We start from the raw sequence: 14,137 nt of genomic DNA on the forward strand, positions 1-14,137 counted from the left end.
ATTACTCAGACGATGCTCTCTACGGTGAGAAAATGTAGTAGCCTAGTTACACTACTCACAACAAAATGTGTCTGCATTAAAAATGTACAAAAAAAAAAAAACTTTTAAGGGTGCTCAATGGGATTGGGTAATGGCAGTTGGCAAGACAAGGTGCCAGACTCCCTCCATGGATCTCACGTTTATAATTGTCCTCCCTAAATTGTACCAAAACAAGATTTTTACACCACCAGTTCAATTGAATTCATTTAAGACTTATAGTTTTCATGTTTTAGAAACTAACAGCAGTGATAAGGCGTTGATTGCATTTATGTGTGCACGTCATTCAAAGCAACACCAGAATTACGCAGAAAAATGAACCTTCTTAGATTTTACTTGAACCCTTGCAGGCGGAAGAGGAAGCCAGAGTGGTTCATACGTTTAACCTGTGGCCTTAAAGCAGGAAGTGAGTTCTGTGTTAATGTGTATTGTATGCTAATACAGAGATTAAAGTATTACCATCAGATTAACAGCTGACCTTAAAAAGATTGGTGGTAGCACCTTCCAGTCCAGGGAATGAAAACAAGATTACAGCCTACAGGAAGGAGTGGGAGGAATGTATAACCAGAGCAGCCAGAAGGATGTTAAACTCCTCTTCTAGATGAGACATGGCAAGCCTGAAAGGTTGGCTTTGGTCATCAAGCCAAAAACCCAGCTCAAACTCTGAAATCAAATTTTAGATCACGTTAAACACACTGAGAGGAATATGTGTTGCTTTTATGGTGATGCACAGACCATAGAAATGGTCAGATTGGTAGGCATTTTAGTTAGCAGCTTCAAATAATATGTAGCAGTTCTTTCATTACAAGCAGATAGAATAATCTCTGTGAGGTGAGAGGGACAAACCCAGGTTTGTTGCACCAAGTGGTATCGGGGTTACCAAGACATAATGTACCCTCACACACACGCACACATATATACAGGACCTTGTATAACCAACAGAACCCTGCTGACAGCATGTCAAACCCTAAAGGACCATTATTAATGTGAACCCTCTAGTCCAATTTTAGTAAATAGAACCTCTTAATTATCTCTTTTCCTTTGGTTAGCAGAATGTGGCTTTTTCTCTGTGTTCGCTGCTCATTCAGACGCGTCATTCATTCTGTGCAGATTAAAGCGGGAGGTTATTTGTACAGAAACAGCACAACCACCACCAAATGCCCATCAACGCTATCCCATCAAACCCAGAACCATCTCCCCCACACCAAGAAAGTAAACACCCTGTGCAATGCCAAAAAGAGGAGCGATGACTAAAGCACGACATGCTGCACCCTTCAGGAACGCCGTAGGGCCTTCTCGCCTCATGATGCGCCTGCAAAACACACAAATTGGAATATGCTAGAAAAACAGGAATATGATGTGTTCCAAGGCTTTTTGCATGGATATTAAAAAGGAAATATTTTAGATGACTGTCTTACCTTGTGCAGTCAAGAATACCTCTGTAGGAGTCTTCTCCCTCACCTTTTTGCAAGGTCTGCAGGCGCGTCTTGATGACTGTGCATGTTTAAAGGAAGAACATTGTTTAAAGGAGTCTGCAGCCATTTTGTTTGTTTTCTATGACTTGCAGAATAAATTAGCATATTATGCAAAATTCACTTTCTAAAGGTTTTCTAACAATCAAAGAGCGGCCTCTCTCTCCCAGAGAGGGGCGTGGACAGGAACCATACATGAACTTTTAGAGGTTCAGACACAAACAGCCTGTCCTCAGTTGAGCTCACTAGAGCTACTTTTGGAATGGCTGAAATTAAGGACCAATTTGTTGAATTTGATGTATTACACTTTGAAAACAATGTTGTTGGACCTCTGATACCCACATGAAATTGTTGAAATAATCTGAGACCTTTAAAAAGTCCTGACTTAGGGGCTTTTCTTCACCTTGGCTTTAGTAAGTTGCAACTTTTCTTTTAGAGATGAAGGACTAGTAGTCGTCATGCCATTCAGATCGCTCCTAGTGCCACAGTTACTACATTTTTTTAATCCCTAAAAGAAAAGCAGCATCCTGCCTTTGAAAAACAAAGGGTGAGCTTTTGTGGGACAGTAACATCACCCACACCCACACCCAATGATTGTGTGTGAATCCAGTTCCTAATTAACATAATTAACAAAGTCACTCACATGTTGTGCAGCACACTGGCACACGTTTCATTTTAAAGATAAAGCCATGTGACTTTAGAAATGTCTGATAAAAGTTATCAAGGCTGTATCCTTCTGCTTGTGCACATATTTTTATAGATGGAGGCAGAATATGTTAGTACTTGTTTCAAGGATGGGTAGTCTTGCGTGTTTATAAATAAATGAGTGAAGCCAAGTATTGTGTCACCCACTCACCATCCAGTGGTGTAACGGCCACAGCAGCCACGGAGCCAGCGGAGCAGCCCGCCACAAAGGACTGCCAGAACGGAGCCTTGGCCTGCATGTCTGCCTGGCTGCCTCCTTTCTCCCGCCCCAGAGTATTAAGGTTGGCAAAGAGCGGGAAGTAGATCATTGAGAAGGGGACATCCCTGGAAAATATTCATTTAAAATGTATAGTTTAGGTTGAGGAAAGATAATCACATTCTGCATGGTAAAAACATCAACTGTGAGAGAGTGAGGTCATGAGAGAAAGTCATGAACCAAATAAACTGCAGCATGAAAACCAGACATAGCTGCAGGAGCTATTGATCGGTGTCAGATGAGCAGACGTGTCTGGGATTATAACAAACCCAGCCAAAGTTATGTAATTAAAAATAATCAATTTAAAGAAACAAAATAAAGAGTCAAATACGCTGCCTGGCCAAAAAAAAAAAAAAGCCTGGAGAATCTTTGGGAGGTCTCGGAGAAGGCTTTGCTCAGTGGGCGGACTCTCCATCATCAATACAAGATCTTGGTGAAAAATGATTGCAACACTGATGGAAATGAATCTTGTGACATTGCAGAAGCTTATTGAGATGAAGACAGAGAGAAGCTGCTGGAATAAAACCTAAAGGCGGTCCAACCAAATGTTGGTGTGTCTTTTGTTTTATGGGTTTTTTTTTTGGTGGAGGCTGTTTTTTATGACCAGGCAAGTTAAGGCAGATTTATTTGCAGCACAATTCAGCGACAGGGTGATTCAAAGTGCTTTACAGAATACGAGAAGCATAATATTAAAAACGAAAGAGGAAAAAGAACATTGGATAAAAACAATATTAAAACATGTGCAAGTTGATCAAATAATATTAGAAGAGCTTTGAATATTCAATCCACTGCTAAGAAATCTATCCACCCTTCAATGCTCCTTGCGCTAGACGCTGAGAAAGCGTTTGATAGGGTGGACTGGAGATATTTAAATTACACACTGGAGAAATTCGGATTTAGCTCCACCTTTATTAGCTGGATTACTACACTGAACAAAGACCCAATGTCAAGAATTCGCGTAAATGGTTATTGCTCCGAATATTTCTCTATAAAGAGGGGGGTACGTCAGGGTAGCCCGGTGGCTCCGATCCTCTTTGCTCTCTGCATTGAGCCGCTAGCGGAATGGATCAGAACAAATGACCAAATAGAGGGAATACAAGATCATGGAGGTCTAGAACACAAAATATCTTTATTTGCCGATGACATACTCCTGTATGTTAACAACCCACTGTCATCTATTCCACCTCTCATGCATTGTCTGAATAGGTTTAGTGACATCTCTGGCTACAAGATAAATGAAGGAAAATCCGAAGCAATGATGATTTCAGGATGCTGGCCTGCCCAACTAAATGCCAATGTAAAGTTCCGATGGTCAAAAGAAGGGTTTAGGTATCTGGGAGTGACCCTATCCAAAGACTCATCGAAGTTATACAAATCCAATTACAACACGCTCATAAATCTTATTAAAAATGATCTAGAGAGATGGCAGATGCTCCCCCTTTCTTTAATGGGTAGGATCGAAACCATCAGAATGAATGTTTTGCCACGATTTCTCTTTCTTTTCCACTCCCTCCCAGTCACAGTGCCTACAAGTACTTTTCAACTGATGGACAAACTTATTTCAAAATTTATTTGGCAAAACAAACGACCCAGAGTGAGACTTAAAGTACTACACTCCCCGAAAGAAAAGGGTGGCCTGGCCCTTCCACACTTGAAAAGTTACTACTGGGCGGCTCAGCTGAAGGCCCTGGTCACATGGATTAAGATGGATGAAGACACAAGATGGTTCCAGTTAGAGCAGTGCTCGGTACCAGATAGACCCATGACAGCTTTATTATTTATGGACACAAAAGAAAGACAAAAACTGAAAATACAGAATGAATGGGTTAAATTTACTTTAGGTGTTTGGCAAAAGGTGAGAAAACAACTTAAATTACCCCTCTCTCTGTCCAGAGCATCCAAAATATTGACCATAACCGATTTTATACCTGTAAAGCTCGATAGTGGATTTCATAGATGGGCCAATATGGGCTTAACAAATGTAAATCAGTTGTTCTGTGGGAGACATCTCAAATCCTTTTCCCAGATTCAGACTGAGTTCCATTTGTCTAGTAATGATCTATTTCGCTATATGCAGATAAGACATTATTTAGAGAAACACAAGGAATTCGAAAAAGTGAGGGACCAGCCGATAAATTTTGAGCAATATTGGATTGATATAGAGGACAAAAACGACATAAGGAAAATTACTTCTTCTCTATACAAAATCATTAGAAAGGAACAAGCCGACGGGACATTAGACGTGAAAAATAAATGGGAATTAGAGCTCAATACAGTTATAGATGATATAGACTGGGAATACTCTTGGGAGGAGTGGCATAAATGTCTTAATAGTCCAAACTGGAGGGAATTTAGTTGGAAATTAAGAATGAGATTTTTTAGGACCCCATTAATTATATCCACCTATGAACACAACATTAGCGCCCTCTGCTGGCGAAAGTGTGGCCAAATAGGTGATTTTTCTCACATTTTCTGGGAATGTCCTGTCATCAGCCCTTTTTGGGAGAGGGTAAACGGGGAAATTAAAAAGATCCTGAATCTTAATATAACATATCCTATCCATCAAATAATTCTGGGTGACTTAACATCTGAGGTCTGGGACAAAAAACAAATGTATATATTAAAGGTCTTAGTACTAATTGCCCACAAGACAATAACGATAAACTGGCTTAAACCGCTCCCACCTACCCTGGAACAATGGACTCAGAAACTAAAATCTGTGATTTTTATGGAGGAAATAACTGCAGTTTTGCGACTGAAGAGAGACTTGTACTTGAAAAGATGGTCACCGGTGATCTCCTATGTGGACAAGACATAAATGTTCTATCCCTTTGCCTATCAGTTTTTTTTTTTTTTTTTTTTTTTTTTTTTTTTTGTTTTCCTTAATGGGACTGATATAAATGTACACTTCTAATTGTTATTTCTGTCCTTTTGTAAATGTACTATGCATGTCATTAGAAATAAGTTATATACTCTGAGTGCAACTATGTCAAGGATTTGTTGTCTTAATAAAAGTTCAAAAAAAAAAAACATGTGCAAGTTTAAAAACTCAAGCTTAAAAGAACCAGATGCAGATCTGGGGCCTTATTTATAAAACTGCGTAGCAAAGCAAACTACAGGTGGCGTCTGCTGCGCACTTCTACTTTCAGATTTATTAAAGCGTGCGCACGCACATCCTACACCTGTTTCCATTCATAAATCACAATCAACCCTAAAGCAGGCGAACGTGAGGAAACGCCTTCCCACGCCCACATGGTGGCTATAAATGGTCAGGCCTGTAATACATATTCATCACATCATTTCCATGATGGCTCGGGAGGGAAAAAGAGGAAAGAAGTGGAATTCTTTGGGGTGTGAGATTGATCCTGATGAACCACATCGAGAAACGTAAACATGTTTACTTGTAGGGCACGGTGTGGGCATTACTGGTGTCAGAAAGGCAGAATAGTGGCAGCAGGTAGAGATGCTGTCATCGTGGTGTCAGAAGGGAAGACATGCCAGAGGCTTTGGAACAAGTGGATGGATATCTCAGTCGGTAGATCATCCGTTTGTCATGAGGGAGATCGAAGTTCGAATCCCACAGGGGTGAATCGCTTTGGAGAAAAGCTTCTGCTAAATGACAGTAATGATGCCAGTAATTTAGTCATTTGTTTTAAGTTATAAAATAAAAATGTACAGATACATCTGAGATTGGTAGCAGTTTATTTAGTATAAAATAATATTTCTTTCTAGTTGCTGGGTGTTGCAGCTGGGTGGGCGGTGCAGAGGGACACAATCACCGCTATTAACCAGGTGGACAAGAAGTTGTGGGAAATAAAGACAGTCTGGACAGAAATTAGGACAGAAATTTAAAAAAGCATTGTGTAAGAATAAATAAATAAAAGGAAATCCTCCTTTTGTGTGTTTCGTTAGCGTAGCATCACTTCTAGACCTCCAGCCTCCAGTCTGGTCCCGCTCTGCTGGAATGAAGGACCAAAGCTACTTTCCACACTGACTGCTACAAGCTGGCAGCAGACTGGCACCTTATTTATCTGGATGGGTTTTATAACAAGTTTTGTTTCACAATGACAGAACATATTTTAGTGGTTAAGGTTATTATTAATATCATCTCCTATTTTACTGAAAATCCTGTTGTTTTTAACCCGAGTGTGCGTTCTTAGGAGAATTAATATCAAATGTGCGTCTTCATCATTTCTGCAAACAGCTTTAATATCTAACAAGTGGTGTGAAAGGTAATAGTGGATTGTGTACATTAATGTCACATTTCACAGCATTTCCTTGATTTTATTCTGTACTGGTGGTGTCGCCGTTTCTCGTTTCTCTAGATTTTGTGCGTACGCCTGGGTCAGGGTTGCGGTGAAGGTAGGAATATTCTCCATCCAAGTTTGGTTTTTATAAATCCCAAATGTTGATTATATTTGGCGTACGCTCGTTTTTGTACCTAAGCCAGCTTTATAAATAAGGCCCCTGGGCTCTAAATAAAAACTATTGAAGTGCAGCAGAGAACAGGTGGGTCTTTTACCTGTTTCAGCTGATCTGAGGCTTTCTGGGAGTTTGTTCCAGACATGTGGAGCATAGAAGCTGAATGCAGCTTCTCCATGTCTGGTTCTGACTCTGGGAACTGATAAGAAACTGGATCCAGATGACCTGAGGGTTCTGGTAGGTTCATACTGGGTCAAGAGGTCTCTGATGTATGTTGGTCCTAAACCATTCAGAGCTTTCTAGACCAGCAGCAGAACTTTAAAGTCTATCCTCTGACGGACCGGCAGCCAGTGTAAAGACCTCAGAGCTGGACTGATGTGGTCCACTTTCTTGGTCTTAGTGAGGACTGGAGCAGCAGAGTTCTGGATCAGCTGCAGGTGTCTGACTGATGTTTTAGGTAGAACCTGTAAAAACTCTGTTACAATAATCAAGCCGACTAAAGATGAAAGCTGGACTAGTTTTTCCAGGTTCTGCTGACACATCAGATCTTTTACCCTTGATATGTTCTTAAGCTGATAGTAGGCTGATTTTGTGATTGCCTTAATCAAGTGTTTTTCAGAGTTTAGGTCTGAGTCCATCACTACTGCCAGCTTTCTGGCCTTGTTGGTGGTTTTTAGGTGTAAAGGACCTAAGAAGGATGGAACCTTGGGGAACTCCACATGTAATTCTTGTCTGCTCAGATGTAAAGTTACCTACTGACACAAAATACTTTCTATTCCCTAAATAAGTTTTAAACCAGTGCAGCGCCACCCAGTTCTCCAGTCGTGAGTAATATCTTGTGGTCGACTGTATCAAATGCAGCACTGAGGTCCAGTAAGACCAAGACTGACATTTTTCCTTCATCTGTATTTAAACATATGTCATTAAAGACTTTGGTCAGAGCATCTCAGTGCTGTGGTGCTGTCTAAAACCTGACTGGAAGACATCATAGCAGCTGTTTTGTGTTAAAAAGCTGTTAAGTTGATGAAAAACTGCTTTTTCGAAGATCTTACTTAGAAACAGAAGATCTGAGATCTGTAGTTGCTCATTTGTGTCAAGTTTACAATCTGTAACAGATCTGGCTCCAGAGTCTTTGAGACCTTTTTGAAGAAACCTGTGGGCAGGATGTCCAAGCAGCAAGAGGAGGAGATCAGCTGACGTAAGACGTCCCCCAGATCTTTGCTGTTAATGGGATTAAACTGTGTCATGGTGTTTAAACTGGTTTTCAATGGACACAGTGTGTCTGTTGAACCGGCTGTTGATGAACCAACTGTTTGTCCGATATTCTGGATTTTGTCTGTAAAGAGTTTGGCGAACTCATTGCAGGCCTTGGTGGAATAAAGGCGGTGTAAACGAGATGTATTATGAATGTGTGCATTTCTTTGTGTGTGACAACCTCATTAAAGTAGCTCCTGCCCCTCTATAGAGGCCAGCAAGGCCACGAGTCTTCAGCAGCTCCGCAGTGATGCCGGTGGCTGAAGGCCGCCGTGGAGGAATTGATTGGACTTGTGGTGTAGGGGCCACCAATGATGGAGCTGGACTAGGAGCAGCAGCCTGAGCTGGAGCTGGTACAGGTCGTTGTGCAGCTAATGGACAAAATAAAAAAAACAAAAACTCTCAGGTTTGAAAAGAGACAGCCTAATGCTATGTGTCACTGTCATTATGAATGCTTTCTTATTCTGCCACCATCTGGCTATCTTAGTTATAATAGACACAATCTGTCTCTTTTATATGTTAAAAAGAGTAGGCTGCTTTTATCTAGAGACTTTTATGACCAAAGTTTTACTAAATAAGTCTCAATGAAAAGATTATTTGTTTATTTTCTTATTTATTTTTTTACCATACCATAATAGCAGTTTCAAACCCTGCAAACAACCTACCAAGCCTTCCTGCATCTTGGAGCTGGATTTTAAGCATCTCCATGGGAGTGGTGACCACCACCTGACAGGTCCCAGCTCCACAACCAGCCAGTACCTCCCCCCACAGGGGCAGATGCCTGGGCACACAGAATGGTATTAGGAACAGATATACATTAGGAAACTGTATATATAAAGATAGAAGCCTTCCCACGAATTCTAAGAGCATATTCACAAGCTTTAGATAAGTTGTTGGAGTGATTTTGTCCCATTCAGCTGATTGCAGACACAAATTCATTAAGTGAAAGCCTGGAAACATCATGGGTTTCCAGTATGCTGTGAGGCAGTGTTACTAGTTTTAATAAAACTCATTTAACACTGTTAGCATGGTTGAATGTTGGGTTGTAATTTTTAAGCTAAACATACATGACAACTTTATGTTTTTATGTTAAGTGTGAAAAATTACCCATCCTTAGAGAGCTTCTGTCTGAAGACGTCATTGGCAGCCAGTTTGATTGCTTTTTCTGGCGTAACAAGCGTGAGGTTCACTGCTGCACCTGGACAAGACAAACAGGCCAATGGCAGCAGCACGCAAACAGAACAAACCCAAACAGCAGCTTAGTGCCCACCAATCAGGACTGACGGCAGCAGATGCTGCTTGTGACAAAAAGATTTAGGTCTTGCAAGAGAAACAACAGCGTAGGAGGCAAGACTACATTTAAAGCGGGAGTGTTGTTTGTCACATGGATTAAAAAAGCTAAGAATACCTCTGTAGCATCCAAAGTAGCCCTCCGAGCGCACTGTCTTTGCTAGACAGTCAAACCTTTAAAGACAAAGAAAAATGACTGTTTTTCATATAAAAATGTGAATTCATAATGCTAATCTTAAAAGTGTCCATATTTTTTACCTATTACCAGACATTCAATTAGCTCGTATTGTAATTCTTCATTACATGCATATGTTTGGGTGTATCCCAAATACCCCAGAATCATCTATTCTGTCCTCATAACAAACTAGACAGAGACAACAAAAAGCAGCCACAACAGTTATGTCGACTATTTATTCCCAAAGCAAAAAAGACTAACTTTTTAACATTGCCTTGAGAGGAAGTTGTGCCGACTATTTTCCATGTCTGACTCACAGCGGAAAGCACACACACACACACACACGCACACACACACACACACACACACACACACACACACACACACACACACACACACACACACACACATAGTGGTTACGCCCAACCAGCCAGCACTATTGATGCTTGCCAGATGTGTGCTGCTGTTTTTAATTCAGGGTCACTGTGTCTTTTAAGGACAAAGAGTCTCTTCTTTCTGTTTCACATGATTTCGTCTCAAATGAAAGTATTACACACATCAAACGGATACGGTTTAAAACTAAATTTAACAAAAGTTGCTTCAGTGACCATAGCAACGTATCAAAACACAACTATGAGGGAGTTTTGTAGGAACTCACATGAACACAAGCCCAAACAGGGAAAGAGTTTATTTTGCTGCTTCACTCCTAAGATTCAGTGGAACAGTTTTTAACCCTTTAAAGCCTGACCCAAGAAAAAATGGGGAGAAAAACATTTTTCTAATCTTAATTCTTTAACAAAATGTTTTAAAAATTAACAAAAATTATTGTATATTTACCGTTTCTTACCATGTGATATGTCAAAATTATTGTAGTGCATTATTGTATTATTATTGAATCCACTATGGGGCAGCGGACAAGTATCAGATTGTGTACAACAGGGTTTTGAGCCAAGTTTTTACCATAAAGTAATGCAAAAGGTCTTAGAAGCTGTACAGATTTAAAGGGTTCAGATGTAAAATAAGTAATATTGACATGTTTGTAGCTCAAATGAGAGATTGCTGTTAACTATTTACAACCAGGAGGATGCACCTGCCTGAAAAAGATGTAACTTTAACATTTCTTTTGGCTTTTGGACAAAAATATTGTCAGCAGTTTTTGAGCTAACTTTATGATAACTTATTATTTTAGAGGCCTTTTCATCTAAATAATTGAGAAAGCAGTGCCACAGTAAAAAAAATTAGCATTTAGTTAAAGCGTCTGTCTTTAAATGTGACGTATCAATTACAGAAGTAGATTAACTAGCTGGGGAAACCCCACTCACATTCCTTTGTAGACTTGGATGCCCTGCTGGTTCTGTAGGCGGGTCTTTGCCAGGTCAATAGGAAATACACATGTCACACCAACCAGGCCTGCCACGCCCCCATTAATCAGCTTAGCAGGGAGACTGTGAAAGGATCAACATGGTCACATACACAGGCATAAACAGACCCACTTAGACAAAATCACTGAGGCAAACTGTAAAAATGGCCCCTCATACTGTGGGTAAAACATGCAAACTTGTCAAAGACAGCGCAGGATTTAAGTGAGAACCCAAAAGTTCCACATTTAGACAACTGCTGTTAAGATAAAAACTATTAAACTGACCAAAACAAATCGATGTAGCTACTTACCTAACTTTCTTCTCTCCCATCCTCGCCTGTTTTTGGGCTCCTTGCCCAGACCTACTACTCCTCTCCTCTTCCACCAACTTCTCCCGTCTTCGTTCTCACCACCTTTCAGCCCTTACCTCCTCACCCACACCACAATCACAGCTTCTTTTTAATGTGGTTGGAAAAGACCGCCTTCTTCTCCCTGGCACTGCATGGGTGGACGCCCTCTATTCTGTTGTGGCCAAAAAGACCAGTGTTTGATCTTTTACCCCACTATCAGGACACAGAAAACACATGCAGTTAAGGCTGATTAATTGGTTTTAGTGTCTGCTGTTGTTCTGGGTCTAGAGCTACTCATTCATAATTTTGAATGGCAGCATACCCTAGGACTAACACACTGAGAAAGAACATCTTGAGTCTCTCTAATCTGTCTGCTAAAAGGGATTTGATCTAACAAGGAGGGGAGAACTGAAAATGAGAGCCCAGCCATTCCCGCTCTGCAATTAGAATCCGGTTTTCACAAAGAACTGGAAACGATTTTTAAAGCAAGGTTTAAAAAGATTGAGTTACAAGTTTTTTCTTTCTTTTTTTAATCAGAGTACAGTAGGTTGTAGTCTAGCTTTTTTAAGGGGCATAAGAGACAACAGAAATGCTGTGGAAACCTTCTCTGGAGTTTACAACTCTCGCTTCCTTTTGCTATATTTAATTTTTATCTGTACATTTTTCTGCTTTTCCCCATTCTGACTTGCCTTTTCCCTCAGCTCTCTAATTAATCTCTCTCTTAATCTCTTCACCTCCATTGTGTTTCTATTTTTACCCCACTGTAAACCTTCACTCTGTCCTCTCCTGTCTTTTTCACTGAGAGTAACGGAAACAATCTCTCCTCCTTCATTTTACCTATCTTGATTTGGACTTTGTATCATCTGATGTCATCTCCCAACACCCCGGCAATTTCAAGACCGTTTTATAAAACGGCTAAGCTAGCTGCTCTGTTTATGGGTCATGGGTCAAGAAAATGAGTATATAAAACTCATTTTCTGCCTCTGAACTCTGTCTTTTCTACTGGAGCCTAGTCACATTCTACACATGCCTTTCACTGAGCCGCTTTCTGTGAAACTTTCTTTTGGTTCCATTCACTCACAGCAGTGATCCTGCCAAAACACAGACAAGGGTGCCTCACCCCCAAGCCAACCTCCAGTTTCCCCCAAAATTGTGCTGGAGAACCCCTCTTAACACGGTTTACAAGACACAAGCCCTATGAGACATTTTACAGAAACACAGCAGTGGGGAATAGGGATCTTACCTTTGTTGATGCATCCCACAGGCAGGATCAAACTGTCCACTTTCTTTCACTTCAACACTGCTTGCAGCAATGGTAGTCAAGCGAGAGCGATCTGAGAGAACCAGCCGCCACTCAGGGGCCGTTGCACAAACACTAGCATTGTCCTGCAGCCTAAGTCCCTCCCTCTCGTGGTGACTCTCTGTGTGACAGCCCCAGCAGCACAGCTCTGCACTAACACAACTCGACATAAACTCGTGCATGTGGAGCTGCCAGTTCAGTAACAGACTGCAGGGACAATTATCAATAATTAGAATACAGAGTGTGTTTCTTCAATGACCGTATATACACTACATAAAAGCACAAAGGGTTGCCCATCAGCAATGAGGTCTCTGTTTAACAGTCTGGGTATTACATAACACCTCCAGGCGAACTGAATGCTGCAAATGTCCACAGACTTCCAATTACTCCTAGTAGTAACATCAAGTGTCTTTGTCATTCTTTGAAGTATTTTATTATAGAGAACAAAAAGGAAAAAAAATCTATAAAGAACAAAAAAATGATGTAAGGACATGAATAAGAACATGTGATCACCACACCAGCTCCTCATTACCCTTAAACTAGTTTTTCATAAGCATTGATTGATGCATTGATCCTTGTCAATGGAAAAACAATTACTTTCAACAAATCAGTAGAGAAAAGCTGCAGTTTATTTTCTATTTTCAACTTCACCGTTAAAGCACTTGGAAATATACCAAATACATATAAGCAAGGAATAAAAAAATGGGGCAAAATGTGTGTTGAAGGTAAACAGTAACAACCGGCATGACCCATAAACAGAGCAGCTAGCTTAGAGTCAGCGGTCTGCATATATTTTATTTACAACGGTCGTTTTCACAGCAGACATTGTAGATTAATTACAGCCATGTTGATGGCTGCCATCCACTTAGAGAATGTCAGGGTTTTCTCCTGGTTTTGCTGGTCCAGCACTTACCGGGACACTTAATGGGACCAAGCCATTGTTACTTTTCTGTCTCATCTTTTTTCCTTTAAGGTCAGGTCAAAATGTCTGCTCCTGAAATCCTTTTATCCCCTCTTCTTCTCTCTCTCTCTCTCTTTTTTAACATGTTTTTTGTCTTCTCTTGAGAAAATTCCTCTGACCTCCAGAGGAGGTGGTCATGCAGACAGAGGAGGAGACATTCTTCCGAGACATTGTTTTAATCAGCTGAATATGCCATGTGGAAGAAGTGCATCATGTGTCCATTGTTTCGTTGGAGCCAACATCCGCTGTGTTTTATGGTCTGGGTCAGATGAGTCTTACTGGTGTTCCTGATAAAATATGTATTTACTTCTAATTACATTTACAATGTCAAATGTCTGTTTATTCTCATTTAAAGTTCCTTTTTTCATGTCTCCTCTGAACTTTAGTCGTGTTTTATGAATTTAAACATTTTTAAAGATGTTTTGCTTGGATTGATTTCTGGTTCCCAGGCAGGAGGAAGGAGTAAAGAGGGAACAAGGAGGTACAAAATCTCATTGTAGTGGCATTAGACAGCTTTATCTGGACAGGGGCAAATTATAGTGACAGTCAGCCTTTG

At 40.5% G+C, this 14,137-nt stretch overlaps 1 protein-coding gene across 2 annotated transcripts; it reads right to left on the reverse strand.

Moving 5' to 3' along the window:
- Window positions 1-1,032: 1,032 nt before the first annotated feature.
- On the reverse strand, window positions 1,033-13,518 carry slc25a18 (solute carrier family 25 member 18). Of its 2 annotated transcripts, none has more exons than XM_041997636.1 (10): window positions 12,564-13,518; window positions 11,282-11,533; window positions 10,933-11,055; window positions 9,554-9,609; window positions 9,253-9,343; window positions 8,811-8,926; window positions 8,327-8,516; window positions 2,365-2,537; window positions 1,455-1,530; window positions 1,033-1,348 (listed from the first exon to the last, which is right to left on the reverse strand). In XM_041997636.1, exons 2-10 carry the CDS (start codon window positions 11,299-11,301, stop codon window positions 1,207-1,209), a joined length of 987 nt encoding a protein of 328 aa, XP_041853570.1. In that variant the 5' UTR covers window positions 11,302-11,533; window positions 12,564-13,518; the 3' UTR covers window positions 1,033-1,206. The 2 variants fall into 2 exon arrangements, with proteins under 2 accessions (XP_041853570.1, XP_041853569.1); XM_041997635.1 differs by having other exon boundaries at window positions 11,282-12,240; window positions 12,291-13,518.
- Window positions 13,519-14,137: the final 619 nt, after the last annotated feature.

The sequence above is a fragment of the Melanotaenia boesemani genome, chromosome 10 (assembly GCF_017639745.1).
Source record: "Melanotaenia boesemani isolate fMelBoe1 chromosome 10, fMelBoe1.pri, whole genome shotgun sequence".
NCBI lineage: Eukaryota > Metazoa > Chordata > Actinopteri > Atheriniformes > Melanotaeniidae > Melanotaenia > Melanotaenia boesemani.